Source organism: Cynocephalus volans, chromosome 4, assembly GCF_027409185.1.
Source record: "Cynocephalus volans isolate mCynVol1 chromosome 4, mCynVol1.pri, whole genome shotgun sequence".
Classification (NCBI taxonomy): domain Eukaryota; kingdom Metazoa; phylum Chordata; class Mammalia; order Dermoptera; family Cynocephalidae; genus Cynocephalus; species Cynocephalus volans.
This window is the reverse complement of record NC_084463.1, coordinates 97,214,775-97,234,080: the sequence shown is the minus strand read 5'-3', so window position 1 is coordinate 97,234,080 and position 19,306 is coordinate 97,214,775. Positions and strand designations below refer to the sequence as shown.

At 38.3% G+C, this 19,306-nt stretch overlaps 1 protein-coding gene across 1 annotated transcript; it reads left to right on the top strand.

Moving 5' to 3' along the window:
- Nucleotides 1-3,375: 3,375 nt before the first annotated feature.
- On the top strand, nt 3,376-17,397 carry AQP11 (aquaporin 11). Its single transcript, XM_063095669.1, has 3 exons — nt 3,376-4,147; nt 13,210-13,326; nt 17,074-17,397. Exons 1-3 carry the CDS (start codon nt 3,532-3,534, stop codon nt 17,151-17,153), a joined length of 813 nt encoding a protein of 270 aa, XP_062951739.1. The 5' UTR covers nt 3,376-3,531; the 3' UTR covers nt 17,154-17,397.
- The last annotated feature ends 1,909 nt before the right edge of the window (nt 17,398-19,306 follow it).

Below are 19,306 nucleotides of genomic sequence, written 5' to 3'. Positions count from 1 at the left end.
TCAATATTTTTTTCTGTTGAAACAAATGTAAAGTTTGTTGGATCTTCCCACCACATAATACTTATTACAAAAGGGAAAAGAGCAACTTTACAGTAAAGAAACCTGGCAGATATCACCTTAATCAGGAGATCAAAAATAATTAATATCAGTAATAGGACAAATTTAAATCATGTGTCATCTGATAAAGTGCAGTAAGCAGAACACAGCATCACTCTGTGATGTTCCTGCTAAAGATGCATAACCTGAAACTAATATCTAGGAAACATGAGACAAATCCAAATTCAGGAGGTTTTACAAAACCTTGTAATCCTCAAAATTGTCCAGGTCATGAAAATCAAGAAAGGACTGAGGAACTTTTCCAGATTGAAGGAGACTAACGAGATATGACAACTAAATGCAATGCACAATTCTCAACTGGATCCTTTTGCTACCAAGTACAGCGTTGGGACAATTGGCAAAACTTGAATGGGATCTGAGGAGTAGATGGTAGTAACAATGTTAATTTCCTGATTTTGATAGTCTTATTATGGCTATGTAAGAGACTGCTGTTATTTGAGAAAATAAACACTAAAATATTCTGGGTAATGGAGCATAATATCAGCATTTTCAAATGGTTCAGGAAAAAATAGTTCTTTGCACTGTACTTGCAACTTTTCTGAAAGCCTGAGATTGCTTCAAAGTAAAATATTTTTTCAAATGTGATGACAAATTTCCTCCCATGTTTCTGCCCCTGATAACATCAATCCAAAGGACATGCCTTCAGAAGGTCTTAAACATTTCATCTCCTCACAGATATCACTGGAATGCAGTTCTAAATTTTGGTGGTGTTTTTTCTCCTCCTTATCTGAGGCTTCAGTGCAAAATTCATTACTACTTAACGATCACCAACTTTACCTTCATTTTTATATACTAACCCTTATTAAGCACTGACTATGTGCTGGGCCATGTACTAAGTACTTTTCAGGCATTATCTCATTTAACCTTGAACTCCTGCTACTTCTCCCTTCATCCTCCAGCCTGGAGTGCCCTGACTGCCCTGGGCTTTCTGTCTGGGTCTTTGCAAAATACAGTGCCTACGCCTCACTTCTTTCTCTCTCTTCTCTGCACCCCTCAACTCCTACTTATCCTTCAGGTTTCACCTACAGTGACACTTCCTTCAGGGAGCCTTTCCTTAAGTCTGAGTGGGGGCCTCTTCCCTGTCCCCCTACAGAACCCTCTCTTCTTTTATCATAGTACTTTTACACTATATTTTGATTTTCTGTTCTCTCTTCTGTTTCCTCTTGCTTGCTATTCAAGAGCAAAGACTGTCTTCACCGTTGTTTCACCAAAGCTAACAGAGGTCTTCGCCCACAATGTCACTCTGAAGAGACTTTAATTAGTGATTTTTTTGCTTCTGCAAATAGGAAGAGATTGATTTATTTGATGTGAAACATTCAATCACGAGTAATTAATTTGGTTTATTTTGCTTTTGTTCTTTAATTGAAACAATGTCCAAAGTCCTTTTAATGACAATGTATATTATAAAGATATTAAAATTTCTTACCGGGCCGGTCCCGTGGCTCATTCGGGAGAGCGCAGCGCTGGTAGCGCCGCGGGTTCGGATCCTATATAGGGATGGCCCGTGCGCTCACTGGCTGAGCGTGGTGCGGACGACAGACACTGTGCCGAGGGTTGCGATCCCCTTACCAGTCAGAAAAAAAAAAAAAAAAATTCTTACCAAAGCCCAGAAGACTAGTTTTCTACATGGCTCTTGCTAGTAAAAGTGAATTGTCATCAGGGCAGTAAACAAAGTGCATTCACATTAATCCTAACATGACTTTTAGTAAACGGGAGCAATTAAAGGGTTACACTTAGGATTGATTTAAAAGCAACCTCTTTAAACAGCAGTGACTAAAAAATAGCTTTACTTTAGTCCAAATTCTTCCTGGTCAGGCATCAACACAGGAAAGATAAAAGAACTTCATTTTCTACTAGTTTGTGTTTCGTGAAATATTTTTCTTTTTTTCTTTTTTAAATTTAGGTAATGTCTATTGGCACCACAGAAGTCTTGGAGTTATAACGGGAACTTTCTCATTAGGTTATAAAAGGACACTCTGAGATTGGCGAGGAAAGCTGAGGACAACCAGCAAGGGCAACTTCCAACACTCTACCACTTGAAGCGAATGATTCCCCTCATTTTTGTTCCTCTCTCCCTCCCCTCCAGCCCTATGAAACGTGGACTTGTGGTCAGCAGAGCCTGGTGGAGGCAGAACTGAGGCTGGAGGGTGTGAACCCCCACACTGAACCATGGCACCGTGCCATGAGCACAAAACCTCACTCGGTGCGAGGTCTCAGGAGTCCCAGACAGTCTCTTCCATTCCGCACCCACAATGGGCCACCGCAGGTGGAGGAGCTACTGGGAGTGCGGTGTGGTGGCAAGTGCCGTGGACCTGGGCGGTTGAAACCTGCTGTTGTCACTGAGCACTTCCTATGTGCTGGGCTCTGTGCTAGGCGGTTTTCATGCCCTTCGAAGCTGATCAGTGAGGTGGGTCATGTGACTCTCAGCTCCAGGGTTATGTTTTGGGTTTCCTCTCCGCATAGAGTGTACTATCTGTAAGACATAAGTGTTTCATATTATCATATTTAAATAAGCCATGCCAAATATTATAGAGACAGTCACGTTATAAAACTTAGGACTTCATTCTTGAGAATCACCACTTAAGTTCTGGAATAGAAACACCACTGTGAATGTAATCAATGACATGAATTATATATACACTTTGAAATGGTTAAAAATGTGTCTTTTGCTGTAAGTATGACCACCACTAATTTTATATTTTATTTTTTAGTCAGGTGAAGAACTCTAAGGCTGGAGGAGACGCCGGTGCGCGCCCTTCCTCCCCCGGTCACACCTTGGTTCGCGGTCTACGCCGCTACCCCAGCCGGTCCCCTGCGCCGCACCTCCGGTCTTCTCAATCTCAGTCGCCCCATTTAAAAAACGAGGTGGTTGGCCGAGATGACCTTCAGGGGTCTTTCCAGCTCGACGATTTTCCAGTTCCAGGAGCTGGGAAAGAAAAACCTCAAGGTCTGCACCTCTAAGCCACAGAGCGCGACAGTCGCGCTCCCTGCAGCTACTCTCGGGTCCGGGTCTCGCCCCCCTCCCCCCGCACCTGCACGGGCGCTCTGGTCGCAGCGCGCGTGCGCAGTGGCCGCGGGGCGCTCGGCGTCCCTACGCGCCCAGGCCCTAAGGGAGGAGACGGAGGGCGTGGGCGTCACCATCTCGGCTGACCGTTGGCCCCCGAGCCGGTGCCCCAGCGGCGCCTCCTTCCCCTCCCCTCGCCTCCCCGCCTCCCCGGCTCTGGTCCCAACACCCTAAGCAGAGCCGGGGAGGGGGAGGAGTCCTCCAGTGCGACGCCCCCGGGCCTCCGGCTGCCCCGACTCGGCCCGCCCCAGGGGCGTGAGGAGGGGCGGGGCTGCGGACTTCGGACTCGGGCCCTTAGACCGCCTCCTGCCGAGCCCGAGCCCGCAGTGTGAGCAGGCGGCGAGGGAGCCATGCCGCTGCTGGAGCTCTGGCCCGAGGTGCAAGACACCTGCACCTCGCTGGGGCTAATGCTATCGACCGTGCTGTTCGTGGGGCTGGCCCGCGTGATCGTCCGACAGCAGCTGCACAGGCCCATGGCCCACGCCTTCGTCTTGGAGTTTCTAGCCACCTTCCAGCTCTGTTGCTGCACCCATGAGTTGCAACTGCTGAGCGAGCAAGACCCCGCGCACCCCACCTGGACGCTGACGCTAATCTACTTCTTCTCGTTGGTGCATGGCCTGACTCTTGTGGGCACCTCCAGCAACCCGTGTGGCGTCATGATGCAGATGATGCTGGGAGGAATGTCCCCCGAGATGGGTGCGATGAGGCTGTTGGCTCAGTTGATTAGTGCCATATGCAGCAGGTATTGCATAGGCGCCCTGTGGAGCCTGGGTCTGACCAAATATCACGTCAGAGAGAGGACCTTCGCTTGCAAGAATCCCATCCATGTCGACTTGCCCAAAGCGGTAATCACAGAGGCTATCTGCTCCTTTATCTTCCACAGCGCTCTGCTGCACTTCCAGGAGGTCCGAACCAAGCTTCGTATCCACCTGCTGGCTGCACTCATCACCTTTTTGGTCTATGCAGGTTTGTCTTTCCCACAAAACACTTCGCACGTCCAGAGGCTCAATGACCTGAGGCTCTAAATTCCTTACCAAGATACATTTGCAACCCCTATACCGCTGTGATGTAAATATCCCAGTTATTCTAACCATTTTACAGCCTATTCTTAACCAATAGGGCTGACATATAGATCCTTCACTCAGTGCTTTTTTGAACACCCAGAGAAATGAGTCACTTCTGTGCTGAAACTGAGATCCTGTGAAATATTGCCAAGGGTTTATATATCCTACAAAGGGATTGTTTTAACGGTAGAGAGGAAAGATAACTTACTACCTTTCTCCATGCCAACGTGGTATAGATCCTTTCTGATACTGTCACTGAAAAATGATCCTGGGTTTTAAAAGTTTCTTCCAATTTAAAGCACAAAGCACGTGATCGGTTAGTAGTAAGAGTGGAGAGTGGAAATTCTGTAGTTCTGTTACTTAGTTCTCCCTTTATAAATTACTTAAAGGCACTTCTTATTTCCTTAATAATTCATTTTGAGTTATAAATGAACTTCTAAGTGGCCATTCAAGAAAGATATGTTTTTAAACGAAAACTTGCTTGAAATTAAAAATGCTTTTTAAAAACAATAACTCAAGAAAGCTGTTGGTTTCTTTTAAACCATTTGTTTACCTTGACAGATCTCAGATGCAGTGGATAATCTAGATATTTTAAATGGGACAAGGAAATCCCAAAAATGAGTGTTTAATGATAAAATGTGTCATTTTAAATGATTACAACAAAATATCTTTATTGGGACTATAGCTAAATTATAAAACGTTTGGAGGCAGGGATATGACAAAGGAAATTTGTAGTAATAGTTTATCTTCTGCCCATTAAAAGTGAAATTATGAATTGAAGTAAACCTCAAAATAAGGACTCCTAAACACATGCTTGACCTCTTAGAGTAAAAATGAAAGACTTCCTAATCCATTTTCCCTTCTTTGAATCTAGCACCACTTTTTGGTAGACACACATGTAAATAAGTGGTATAGGAGAGAGGGAGGTGCACATGCATATTTGAGGAATTGAAAAGTAGTTGCTTATCTGTTAAAGTTGTGGGTTTTGGCTAAAGCAGAAACATACCCCGAATTGAAGAGAATTGTCCCTGGCAAAAAGTTGTGCCACAGTTTAGCTCTGTATTTCTACAGTTAAAAGCAGTAAAAATTTAAAAGATTTTTAAATTAGTAAAACGTTAGCCAAAGTTGGAGCTTTCCGTACCTGTGTACTTCTTCCCTCTCGATTATCCTTAAGTTGTTATTCTTCCTGTCTGCTTTTATACTTTTAATATAGATTTATAATTCCATAAATAATACTGTATATAATATTAGCCTTCCCTATTTTATGTGACAAAGATTTCGAGAGAAGGAAGATAATATTTGAAGTTATAGGTAAATATAAGGAAAATTATGGGAAAGAATCTATTAAATATCAATTTAAGGGATCCAGAACGTTGCTTTTTTTCTTGAAATGAGGGTACTAATTGAGGGGGTAGGGATAGAGTGCAAAGGGACCATTAGAGCGATGGTTCTCAACATTCCCTCTGCATTAGAATCACCAGGGGAGTATTTAAAACATATCCATTCAGGGCACAGAGATTAAAATTTAATTGCTCTGGGAAGTGGCCTAGGCAGTGGTACATTTTAAAGTTCCCCAGGTGATCCCATTATGAAACCAAGTCTGAGAACCACTGCTTTAGGAGTGCTTTAGGAGTCCAATTTGGTAGCCATTAGCTGCATGTGGTTATTTAGATTTAAATTAACTAAAATTAAAGATTCAGTTCCTCATTCACAGCAACCACATTTCAAGTGCTCAGTAGTCAAGTTGTACTATAGCTAGTGGCTACAGTATTGGACAGTGCAGGAGACCGTTTACAGGGGTAAAACCAAACAGACAATCATTGATTACTACTAGTTACAGAAATTCATAATTATTATGATCTTCCTTTTCATTTTCTGCCAGTATATGGGAGATAAGAATATTCACTGGGCATCTGTAACAGCCAAGCATTTTACTAGGAAATTTATATGTTTATCTTAGTTAATCCTTACAACTCATTGATGAAAATATTATTCCCATTTTAAGTAAAGCGAGTGAGGCTCAGAAAAGTGGAATGACTTGTCTAAGTTTACACACCTAGAATGTGCTGGAACCAAGGTTCAAACTAACACTAAAGCTCATTCTCATTTCATTATCAGCATTTCTACAGTGTGCTCCTCAAAAGTTACAAAAGCATACACAATTGAATACTATACAGCCATAGAAAGGAATGAAGTTCTGATACATACTACAGCATGGATGAACCTTACAAACATTATGCTAAGTGAAATAAGCCAGGCAAAAAAAGAACAAATATTGTATAACTCCACTTATATGAAATATCTAGAACAGACAAATACATGGAGTCAGAAAGTAGAATAGAGGTTACCGGGGACTGGGGGTGGGAGGAGGAATGGGAACTTACCATTTAATGGGTATAGAGGTTCCATCTGGGGTGGTGGAAAACTTTTGGAAATAGCACTGATGGTAGATGGCATTGTGAATGTAACACCAATGAATTATACACTAAAAATGGCTGTACTTTATGTTATATATATTTTACTACAATTAAAACAAATTTTGGGCCAGCCCCATGGCTCACTCGGGAGAGTGTGGCACTGGTAGCACTGAGGCCGCGGGTTCAGATCCTATAGAGGGATGGCCGGTGAGCTCACTGGCTGAGCGTGGTGCAGACAACACCGTGCTGAGGGTTGCGATCCCCTTACCGGTTGAAAAAAAAAAAAAAATTTAAGTTTCAAAAGGATTCTGTTATGGCTGGCCCGTGGCTCACTTGGGAGAGTGTGGTTCTGATAGCACCAAGGCCACGGATTCGGATCCCCTTACTGGTCATCTATTAACAAAAGAAAAAAACCCCAAAAGGATTCTGTTGCCAAATAAGTTTGGCAAACACTGGATTAAACAGATTTTCTAATTTTAAAACTTCACAGAGCCTTTACTGTGCTACTGTATATTATGAAACTCCAAGAGGAGTTTCAAACTTATGAGATCCTTTTGTCTAGGAGTGTGTAGCAGAAGAGATAACTTAATACTTTTTATTAAGTTAATGACAGGGACACTATTACAAGAATAGTGAAATAATGAGTAGAAGATTAATTATAAACATGCTATTAAGAAGAGGAGTTGAAACTCTGATAATAAAGTTTTTAAGGGCCGGCACGTGGCTCACTCAGGAGAGTGCGGTGCTAATAACACCAAGGCCCCGGGTTCGGATCTTAAAAATAAATAAATAAATAAATAAATAAAGTTTTTAAGTTTTATGCAATTACCAGGCTCTACCATCTTAACAAACCCTGTTTTGGGGCAGGACATGTTGACTCGGTACAAACAAACAAACCCAAAAAAGAATAATTAACCTTATATTAACTTTATCAACTAATACATTACTAGCACTACTTGTAATAGTATTTGAGAAATGTGCACTAAGCCACGTTACTCCCGATTATTTCTTATGGATACTTCATAACTTTGGAACAGAGTTGTTCCACCAAATAGAATGGACTGTCTTGGAACTAGTTGAGTTTCTGTCCTATCAGGCAGAGATGAGACTTTTGTAGGAGGGATATAAGAATGGATAGGGAAAGAGAGACAGGGAAAGAGTTGGCTAATTCAGGCATCATTACAAGTTATTTTGGTATGTCTTCTTTAAACTTCTAAGATATTACAAATACAAGTTTGACAAAGTTGCATGCTGGGAGATTAATCACTTGCACTTTGAGGGCACTCAGAAGTCACCAACATGGGTCACATCAAAATAACTGATTATGTATTTTAAGATTACCGAACATAATTGTTCAGCAACATGGCCAGTGACCGTGTCTGATTGTGCACTTGTTGATTTAGCACCTTGAATTTTGATGTGCAGATGGGGGCCACTGATGTCATTACCACTTATCATGTATTTATTGGCTTCCCTAGTCAAGTTTTAAAAAAACCAACAACCTGTGATTTATTAACATATTAACATAAACTATTAATGTAAATGTTAAGCAAATCTTCCTTAATTTGGCTTTTGGGAGAATTTGGTTCAATGAACAGGGTTAGAGAGAACTGCATACATTTTTTATGCATAATTAGATATTGAAAAAAGCTGTTATTTTACACCTCTAAGTTGTCTTCATTACTGCACCCTGTTCATTTCCTTTGTAGAATTGTAAATTATACTGTTTTCTGACATAATACCTGTCTTCCTCTACTGGACGATAAGCTTTGAGTATAGAGACCAAGTTTGTTTTATTCATCATGACATAACCAGGACTTAGCATGGTATCAGTTGGTACAAAGAACAGTATTTTTAGAATAAGTGAATGAACTAGCAAATATTCTATTTATTTTAAAAAACTGCACAGAAGGAAATACATATCTGGGTATCCCATATTTTAAGTCTAAGGGTTTCCAAAATAAGTCTAATAAACTGAAGAAATTGTATATTTCTACTTCGTTCCATTACTCCATTCAGGAGTTTTTGGTATCATTCTAAATCATGAATATAGGTAAGATTATCTGTCAAAAGAGAAGCAAACTAAGTCCTTGACATATGTTCTCTTTTAATACAACTACCATATGAAATAGGTGCTATCACCAATTCACAAATGAAAAACAGCTTCAACCAAAGGTCAAACTTTTTTTTTACTATACCAGTATAATACAGTGGTTAAGAGCACAGGTTTGCAGTTGAACTGTGTGCCCTTAGGCTAGATACTTAATTGGGGCCTCAGTTTCTTCATCTTTAAAATGCAGAAAACTATTATCTCATAAGACTAGTATGAGGAACAGTATTGCAAGTTCATAGCAGAGCACCTGGCAAATACTAAGTGCTTGGGAAATACTATTATTTCACCCTACTAATTTCCCATAGGCTTCCAGTATAAATTAATCATTTTTGCATAATTGCTATTTTTGTTATTGTTCACAACTCCTTTTGAGATAAGTTCAGGAAAATGTAATTTGTAACTTTTATGTAGAAATCATTATAAAAGTTCACTGTTTTTTGTACAAATCCCTAGGTGTTTCTCTGCAACATATGGGAACAGTCTAATGCCATTCTTCCAGGTCTGTAATAATAACTAATTTAAAAACAGCTAGCCAGCTAGCTTAGTTTTTAGCATATCAACAGAATATAAACGAGCAACAAAAAGTGGAGTGTTTGGAGATGCAAACTTTGAAAGTATATGCCCAGCACTGTCCAGGGAGTAGAGACTGAATCTGGGGAAAACAAGCAGTCTTGGCATTAGAGAGGTATTTTCAACTCTGGACAATGATATTTTATCTGACCTCATCCTGCCCTGATAACTATGCTTTTGCTTTGATTACATGCTCACCAAGTAACTTCTGGTGATGGATTTGGCTTTCCAGGGGGCACTTACCAGGAAATGGGTGTCCTGGAGAGGGAAGACAAATATGCTGGTTACTGGAAAGGGCTAACTTCCACTATACATAAGTAAGTTGACCTTCGGACTTATACCTGAGTCTTATGTGATTTTAACTAGTATCTTTCTGTCACAGAGAATTGGATTCCCTTTAGGAATACTGAGAAACATTAGTGGCTAGAATTGCCAGATTTGGGGTTTAGCCTTTGCCTCCAGTAAGTTCACCAACTTTACGCTGTCCTCTAAGACTGTTGGCAGTCAGCCAGCTGGATCTCCCCAGTGATACCTCTTCAATATGCACTATTACGTTGCCTCCCTTTCAAATGTCAATGAATAAGAACGGTTTTTGAAGCCATTTTCTGATAGTTCTGTGGTTGATGGTCCTTTTAAAAATAATTCATGCTTAATTACACAATACATGAGTATGTTCTCTTTGTAAAAAATCTGAAACACTAACGTGCTTTTTGACTGCCATCCTATGGAGGATGGCGTAAGCCTATCCCCTCTCCTTCCTTGCTTAGTCTTCCCACCAGGGTAGTCCTTCTTGTGTGTGATGTGTATATGTCTTTCCAAACTCTTTTTTTTTAAGATGACCGGTAAGGGGATCTTAACCTTTGACTTGGTGTTGTCAGCACCACGCTCTCCCAAGTGAGCCACGGGCCAGCCCCTTTCCAAACTCATTTTATGTGCACTTATTATACATATAGACCCTATAGAAACTATATAGAAACTATCGTGTGTGTGTTAATATAAAAAGTATCATACCTTACTCAGCAGGCTTATTTCTGATAGCTGAAAACTGGAAAGAGCTCCTTGTATGTCCTCTAAGGAGTGAACAAACAGTTGGGGTAGTTGTGGAAATGGAGAGAAGTGTTTGGAGACACATATTGGAGGAAGAATGGGTAGGACGTGGTCATGGGTCATTTATGACATGGGGAGATACAGGATGAGAAAATAGTTTGCTTTTTTTTGGTGGTAGCTGTTCAGTGATATATCTTGAAGATCTCTATGTTAGCAAAGAGATTTCTCTCATTATTTCAAAAAGTATTTTTTTTAATATTCCAAAGTAATAATAAACTTGTTTATTTAGCTATTTTCCTATGAATGGACATTTAGGTTTATCCCAGTTCTTTGCTACTATAAATTACCTTGTATGTGTCTTCTTGTATACAAATACTGGTGTTTCTCAAGGATAGTGGTTCTTAACTGGGGACGATCGGCCCCCACCCCCCTGGACATTTGGCAAAGCCTGGAGACATTTTTGGTTATTACAATGTGGCAAGAGGGGTGTGCTAATGACATCTACAGGGTAGAGGTCAGGAATGCTGCTATACGGGCTACAGTGCACAGGACAGTCCCCCACAACAAAGAATTATCCAGGAAAACACCAAAGCCAGTGCCATGTTTTTGGCTTTTGTTAACAAAGAACCCATGCCTAATAAGGATTTCTGTATCAGTTAACTATTGCTATGTAACAAACCATCCCCAAATGTAAAATATCAATTTATTATTTTTCATGATTCTATGAGTTATATGGGCAATTCCTCTGAGATCATTCATGCACCTGCATTCAGGGGACAGTGAAGGGGCTGGAAAAGCCAGGGTAGTCTCACTTATAAGTCTGGCAGTTGGTGCTGTCATGCCTCGGCTCTCCATGTGGGCTCTCATCCTCCAGCAGCCTGGACCAGCTTACTTATATGGTCATTCCCAAGAGAGCAAAACCTGGAAGCGAATGGGTTTATTGTGACCTGAACTTAGAATTCACACAGCATCACTCCTGCCACTTCAGAATTCACCTAATGCTACTTTTGCTGCATTTTGTCAACCCGTCACAAAGCCAGCCCATATTCAAATGAGGGGAAGTAGATTCTACCTCTTGCTGGGAGAAGCAGCTTCCACCAAGTCTCACTGAGCATAATTGGTGATGTGAGGATTAGACAATAAGGCAAGTGAAGTAGCTTGAGGTTTAGGGTGGTATAAGACTGACTGATAGTGTTCCTATCAGACCTAATGGAAAGTCTTTAGGTCTTTAGTATACCATGGCAAGCACACCAAAGTAAACTGATGACGGCAACGGTTCAGTCTACTTTTACTAAAGTGCCTTTAAAAAGTCACAGGTCACTTATATTATCATAGCTCATGTTACATTATAAAGTGTGTGTCTATTTTTCTGCACATAGTGTCTAGTACAGAGGAACTCAATTTTTTGTGGAATTGAACTGAAATGACCAGCTGCCAGCCAGACAATTCTGTTGATCCTTGGTGGTTGCAGGTATAACATTCCAGGATTTGACTATTCAAGAATGATCCTAAAGGTCCATGATGTGATGATACTTATATTTGCTAAGCCATGAATATGAATCATGTTGTAAGGCTGGTGTGCTAGAAAAATATCTTGACTTCTCGAGTGAACTTAGTTCATTGCTCAGTATCTTCATCTTAACACTGCTTCACTGCTCTCAGCCTATCTGGTGTGAAATCTCAATAGTGAAATCTTATGAAAGGAGCACTTAATTTCCAGTTTTACATTACTGCATTTTATGCAGACAACTAACACACTCTAATGGTGTATATCAATATAAAACTTTGAAGATCTCGTGATGTATCTCTGTGGGCTGAGTAAAGAGGCCAATGTGTGTGCTTAAGCTTCCACTTGGAAAAACTGCCAGACTGTCACTGTCTTACGGATGCTCTTAGCATGTGGCTTGGAAAACTAAGCCACAGCTCTGGTAAGTACTGTTGGACAGGTATCCAGCCTCCTCTGCTTTTCCTTACTTGCTGTGTGGCCAGAACTATAAACTCCTAGGCCCCATGTCAGAGAGATCCCCTGTGTGCAGAGCTGGAACATGAATCCTGACAAGTGGTTGACAGTTAAAATTTGTGCTTGTCTTTCATGACTACTCAGAGTCATATTTTTTTACAGTTTTATTTTATTTTTTTGGTACTGGCCAGTATGGGGATCTGTGAACCCTTGATCTTGGTGTTACACTTAAAAAAAATTTTGTAACCACTTTATTGAAATATAGATTACATACAATTTAATTTACAATCACTTCCTAAGGGCTCCATTGACAAGTAAAAATGGAACCAGTGATAATGCTTTGGTCCATTTTACTTTTTGTTTTCAATTTAAATTTATTAATGTTGTTTCAAAGGTACGCTTATGCCCAAGACGGTCCTGGGTTACTGTATCCATTTTAACTGTATTTTCGGGCCGGCCTGTGGCTCACTCGGTAGAGTGCGGTGCTGATAACTGTATTTTCATTTTACTATTTTTTATTATTCATTCATTTAAATTGATTAATCTTAAGGGCAAACAAATCCCCCATTTTATAAAACTGTAGGAATAACAGAATACATTAACTTTCAGTGTACATTTTATAGAATATAGGAAAAGCACTGGGTTTTAAACACTTTATGTCCTTTTTTGTGTGTACTTGGCATATTATAGTCTATAATCTATTATTGTACTCTATAATGTGCCAGTTAATTCTGCAAAGATAATAGAATAAGAATACTTAAATATCTAAAATAAAAGTCACATTTAGTAACCCATTTATTTCCAGTTATAAGAAAATATAAATTCTTAGCAATCACTCTGCTTAAAATGTATTACAGGAGGAAGTCTAACAGGAGCTGTATTTAATCCAGCTTTGGCACTTTCACTACATTTCACGTGTTTTGATGAAGCATTCCATCACTTTTTTATAGTATATTGGCTGGCTCCTTCTTTAGGTAAGCATATTTTTACTTAGTATGTCTGAAATATTGGGATATCTTAAAATATGATATGGAATGTCACTGTAACATGTCAATTTCCAAAGTCAGAGTAGGCACAAAAAAGAAAATGAAAAAGGTAGTTAACATGGCTGAAATAACATTTTTATTTTGTGCAATATCCTTTAAAACTGATTTTATTTTCAAAGAAACAAAATTATCTAGTTAAAAGTAGTCAGTTTCAGGTATGATATTTCTTTAAGAAACCCTGAAATTCTGAGTGTTTACTTCTATTCAAAAATAATCTTTTTTTTTTCTAAAGGAATTTGTTTTTTCACATTGGTGAGCTCCAGATAAAATACCATTTAGTTCATTTGACTCATTTTGCAGCAACAGCATCTCATGAAATAATGAATACCTATAATAAATGTAGCTTTAAAATTATCCACAGATTCCATTCCTATTATTTCTATCTAGATCAGACATATAAAACTTTTATAAAGATGGGCCAAATAACACAGAAAAATTATACAATAACTTTAATTGTGATGCATTTCTATATAAGATACCAGCATTTCTTGATTTGGTTTAGTATCTGTCTTAAGCCTGGTTATAACTCTTAATTAAATGAATAATGAGGATGCCTGACTCTCTATTAATCCACCCTTCTTTTTATCTAGTTAGCATATTCTATTTCTTTTTGCTCATTTCCTGTTTTTTTAAAAGAGGCAGATATATAGAAGGGAACATGGGCACAAGTTTAAATAGCCATCACACTTTACTCCTCCCATTCTTTCATCTCACATTTAGTATGTGAGGGTTCTTCAGAAAGTTCATGGAAAAATGGAATTAAAAGATAATACAAATCTTTCCGTGAACTTTTTGAAGAACCCTTGTATTACGCTTAATAATATCTATAGTCCTAAACATGCGGAATATCAGAGAAAACCTGCACGTTAAAATGCTAGTACAGCAATAGCTTTTTTCATTTCTACAGATTGCAAGTGTTTTCTAATAACTTCTTTAAAGAAAAATGTTCTCTATTTTTGATTTTTAAGAAGTTAAAGAAATTAAAAAGGTTACTAATTGGGTAGGTCTACTGGTAGTTTTTATATGAAAAATTCCCCAAATCTCTTATTTAAAACCAGCATATATTATTAACATTATTTATTTGTTAATGTGATCCAACTACAATTTTAACAGTAGGCCCATGACGCTAAGGAATTATTTCATCCATTACTTGAAAGAACATTAAGAAGTAGGTCTTTCCATTTGATCCCTGTACTAGCCAGCTGCCAAAAAAAAAAGTAGGTCTTTCCAGAATTTAAAAAAAAAAAAAAATCTGAAGTAATGATATTCTCTGTAAAAGGACTTTGATTATTTCTTAAAACAAGTTTTCCTGCCCAAAGCACTTAATGACTTCTTCCTGCAAGAACATACTAGAAAAAGTCTCATGATAGGTTAAAAAGGAACAATAAATCTTCCACATTTACAGACCAGAGAGTGGTAGGGTGGGAAAAGGGACTATATTCTCTTCATGTTAATGTAGTCCAAACAGGAAGACAACAAAGTACTTGTGGCTATTACCAAAACACTTTAAAGAACCACTTATCCCAAAATAATCCAAACACCCAGACAAAAACCAAATATACTTTTATTCACTGCTTTGCTTCCATGCTAACTTGCCATTGCATTTTGTCATATATTGGAGTTGCATTCTCACTGGCAAAAAATGGCTCCAAATGAGATAAAGTCACAATTAAACTCTATGAAGAATGAGAAAAATAAGAAATTATAATAATATATGAGTCATTCAAAGAGTTAAAAGAAGTCAAAAAAAAAAAAAAAACCCCCCAAAAACAAAACCTAACTGCCAAAGCTACCTTAGACAATTCCATGGGAGTGAGACTGAGGAAAGAGTAATCCCAAAATATCTATTGTCTTTCCCTTCTTGACCAAGCAGGGAGCAAACATTCTTGGGAGTCATAGTTCTTATTCTCTTTCTTGTTTCTCACTATAGAAGAATAATTACAATTCCTCTAATGGCCCCTGCCATCTTCTCAAACTAAAAATATTAGAAATGTGACTATAAGAAATGTATACAGGGCCAAGTTAGTTCAGTTGGTTAGAGTGTGGTAGATCCCTGTACTGACTGGCCAACTACCAAAAAAAAAAAAAAATATATATATATATATAGATAGATAGATAGATAGATAGAGAGAGAGAGAGAGAGAGAGAGAGAGAGAATTCTCTAGTTTATACATTTCATACAATGAAAATTGGCAAATTCTATTGCTTCTATGAAACTGCAATTCCATTTTTATAAAAATTTTAAATGTAGTGTCTTATTTTCTAGTTCTGACTTTATAAAAAAATAAAATTTGTGGGTCAGTTAACATAGGGATTGTTTCTAATATATTTTTCATTTAAGTCTTTGATTGTAAACAGATTCATCTTTTAAAAATATGGTAAGGTATCTAAATGCTAGCTAAACCTTAAGGTTTTCTGTTGTTGCCAAACAAGAGTAAAATAATTTCAAATCTGCGTGTGACAAAAACTTATTTCTAATCTGAATTTAAACTGACCTAGAGCTTTAAGCCTAAATACATTATGATTAAGATAAAAAAAAGTAACCATTGCAGACTTCCCTTTAAGGATGGTAGTCTGAACCTTGGCTCACTCTCCTGTCCCTATTTCAAATTGAAAAATTAACCAACGGCTACATGCTAGATTTGTCTGGTATAACCTCAAAAATGAATAATTACTAATACAGAATTTAAAAAATATTTTTATTATATTTAAAATTGAAAATTCTGGCACTAAAATTTTGTTTAAAATATTTTGCTTGATACAGCTCTAAAAGCTAGTAATGGCTGAGATTAATGAAAAAAAATAAGAGAAGGGAGAAAGTAAATTAACATATTGTTCTTAATTGAGCATTCCAAGTGAAAACTCAAGTGTTGCCGTTTTATTTATTATTTTTCAAAAAATTTTTTTAAGAGGTGACCGGTAAGGGGATCTTAACCCTTGATTTGGTGTTGTCAGCACCACGCTCTCCCAAGTGAGCTAACCAGCCATCCTTATATAGGGATCTGAACCCTTGGCCTTGGTGTTATCAGCACTGCACTCTCACAGGCCGGCCCTAAGAGTGTTGCCATTTTAAAGAGGAGCAAATGGAGACCTGACTCCAGGGCTTCCCACTCAGCAAGTCAGTAACAAAGCCCGTATTAAAACTATAAATCTTGGATTTTGTTTATCCTTTGAATTCACTGTTTAGATCCTACTGATTTTACCAAGTGTGAAGGTACTTCAAAAAGTTCATGGATTCATATTATCTTTTAATTCTATTTTTCCATGAACTTTTTGAAGTACTCTCATAATACTGTTTTTAAAGATTCATGTTTGAAGAAAAATGTGAGAATATTAGATTAAAAGATATCTAACGTTTCATGTAGAATTGATGTAGCTGAGTCTTCAAAGCATAGCTCCCCAAATCTCTAGGTTTATAATTGTATATAACATTAAACTAGGGCCGAGCCCGTGGCGCACTTGGTAGAGTGCGGCGCTGGGAGCGCTGCAACGCTCCCGCCGCGGGTTCGGATCCTATATAGGACTGGCTGGTGCACTCACTGGCTGAGTGCCGGTCACGAAAAAGGACAAAAAAAAAAAAAAAAAAAAAAAAAAACATTAAACTATACCCACTTAGTGATTATAAACTTCCTTAAAGATTGTTTTATTCTTATTTTACTGTATTTTGTCTTTCAGGTATATTGTTGATGATTTTGATGTTCAACTTTTTCCTTCCATGGCTGCATAACAAACATACAATTAATAAAAAGGAATAACTATTTCAAAAGTCTCAGACTAAGTTACAGGACAGTCAAGCTGGATGTGATTAAGATTTCATCACCTCATGTTCAGATCACTGGCTGCACTGGATTCATCAGTATTAACTTCCTTTGAGGAAGCTGCCTTTATAGTTTTCATCACTGGGACTTAAAAAAAAAACACATTACTGTGAAAATGAGGTATCCTGTATTTCTCAGTTAAGACTTGTTTTTTTGAGTGATGTATTAAATGATGCTAGAAAAGAGTCATTGCATTAAACAAATCTCAAGTGATAACTGTTAACTTTGATGAAAAATAACAAATGAGGACAGGGTGAGAAAAGAAGGGAAGGTGATGGTTGGACCAAAGAAACTATGTATCAAGTGTCACCTGAGTCAACAGGATTTTTAACCAACATACAGTCAAGCTTACAGAACTGGAAAGAGGATACTTTTCAGCCACTACCTCACACAATAACATCAGCAGTGTCATCTTTCAATAGGAGAGTTGCTTTTGGAAGTAGATTATATGTCCACTCATACTCAAGGGGTTTCCTGAATTTTAAATATAATCTAATATCTAAAATATTTTCTCTAACAACATTCTCACTAGTTTTACAAATTATTATTCTATAACAGGATATATAATACAAAGCAGGATTTAAGGTTTTCACATTCTCATTTGATCTTAAAAGCTACCTTATGAAGTAGGTAAGGCATGCATTTTTAATCTCCATTTTACAGATAAGGAAACTAAGCCCAGAGGAGTTTGCTGCCCTGTCCTAGGTCACATAGAGCCAAATACTGTCTTTAGACTTCTACTTTAGTCCATTAATTCTTCTCAGTCATGATTATGATTAAAGGAAAACTGAAGGTTCTGAAGAAACAACAGATGCTTTATATTAATATTAAAATCTGTTTAGGAATTAACTGGTATTTTTTGCAGTTTAAAGAACCTTCAAGTTTTCCTATATTCAAAGCCTTTTTTTATTGTATGACACATCTAAACTTTTATTAAAAGTTCAGGCCATAAAAGATTAAGTGTGCTTCTGTTCAAAGGAAATTCCATTATCAGAATTGAAAGTAAAAAAATATAGGGTGAGATAGGATCTAAGTAATAATCAATTAACAAGCAACTGATAAGTTACCAGGTAACTTAAGTGCTGCAGGGTGATCACCTTGTAGATAATCACTGTACTTTACACCTGCAGACTGAAGAGGTGTAGCTTGTTGCTAAGTCTACCCAACAAGGCAGCCAGTTTGATGATGATGGACTTTAACTCTTTAACTTACAAATATACCATAGAAATCTGTATTTTAAAAAGCAGAGTTGGGCTGGCCCGTGGCTCACTTGGGAGAGTGTGGTGCTGATAACACCAGGGCCACGGGTTCAGATCCCTATATAGGGATGGCCGCTTAGCTCTCTTGGGAGAGCATGATGCTGACAACACCAAGTCAAGGGTTAAGATCCCCTTACCGGTCATCTTTAAAAAAAAAAAATAATAATAATAATAAAGTAAATAAATAAAAATAAGCGGAGTTCACAAAATTGTGACTAAATGGCTAAATGAAGTTTCTGACATGTCTTATTTGGCTTGTACAGTATCTACAAAAAATAAAAGGCCAACATTTTAAGACTTTTCCATGGAAAAATCCGTAGTTCCAGCTTCTCTTGAAAAAAAAGTCAATAGACCTTGCAATACTAGGTTTGAATTATAGTAGGCAACACAAAACAATGGTTAAAATGGTCCCTTGTCTTCCAAACATGAAGCTGAGTTTCAATTATTGTTTCATGGCTATTTTTTTTTTATAGAACTGTCTTTTTATTCACATCCCTAGCATGAGGACTCTGTGGTTTAAGAAAAATGAGTATCAGTTTGTGAAAACGCCCAGCCCTCTGAACTTCACCTGCCAGACCCTGATTTTGTGACTTCTGACGACACTGTTTCCCCTGCAGCCCTCCCATGTGGTGGCTGTTTTCTTTGCCACACTTCTCGGACCATTGGGCCTGGAGATAGAATCTGCTTCCTTGTCCTCATTGCTGCTTCCCATCCATTCTCCTCTGCTTCCTCCATTAAAAACACATCATCAGCTACCTGGGTACTTGTTGCAGTTATCTACTCATTCTGTATAGTCCCCTCAATTCTCCTTCCTTCCTTTAATATCTTTGT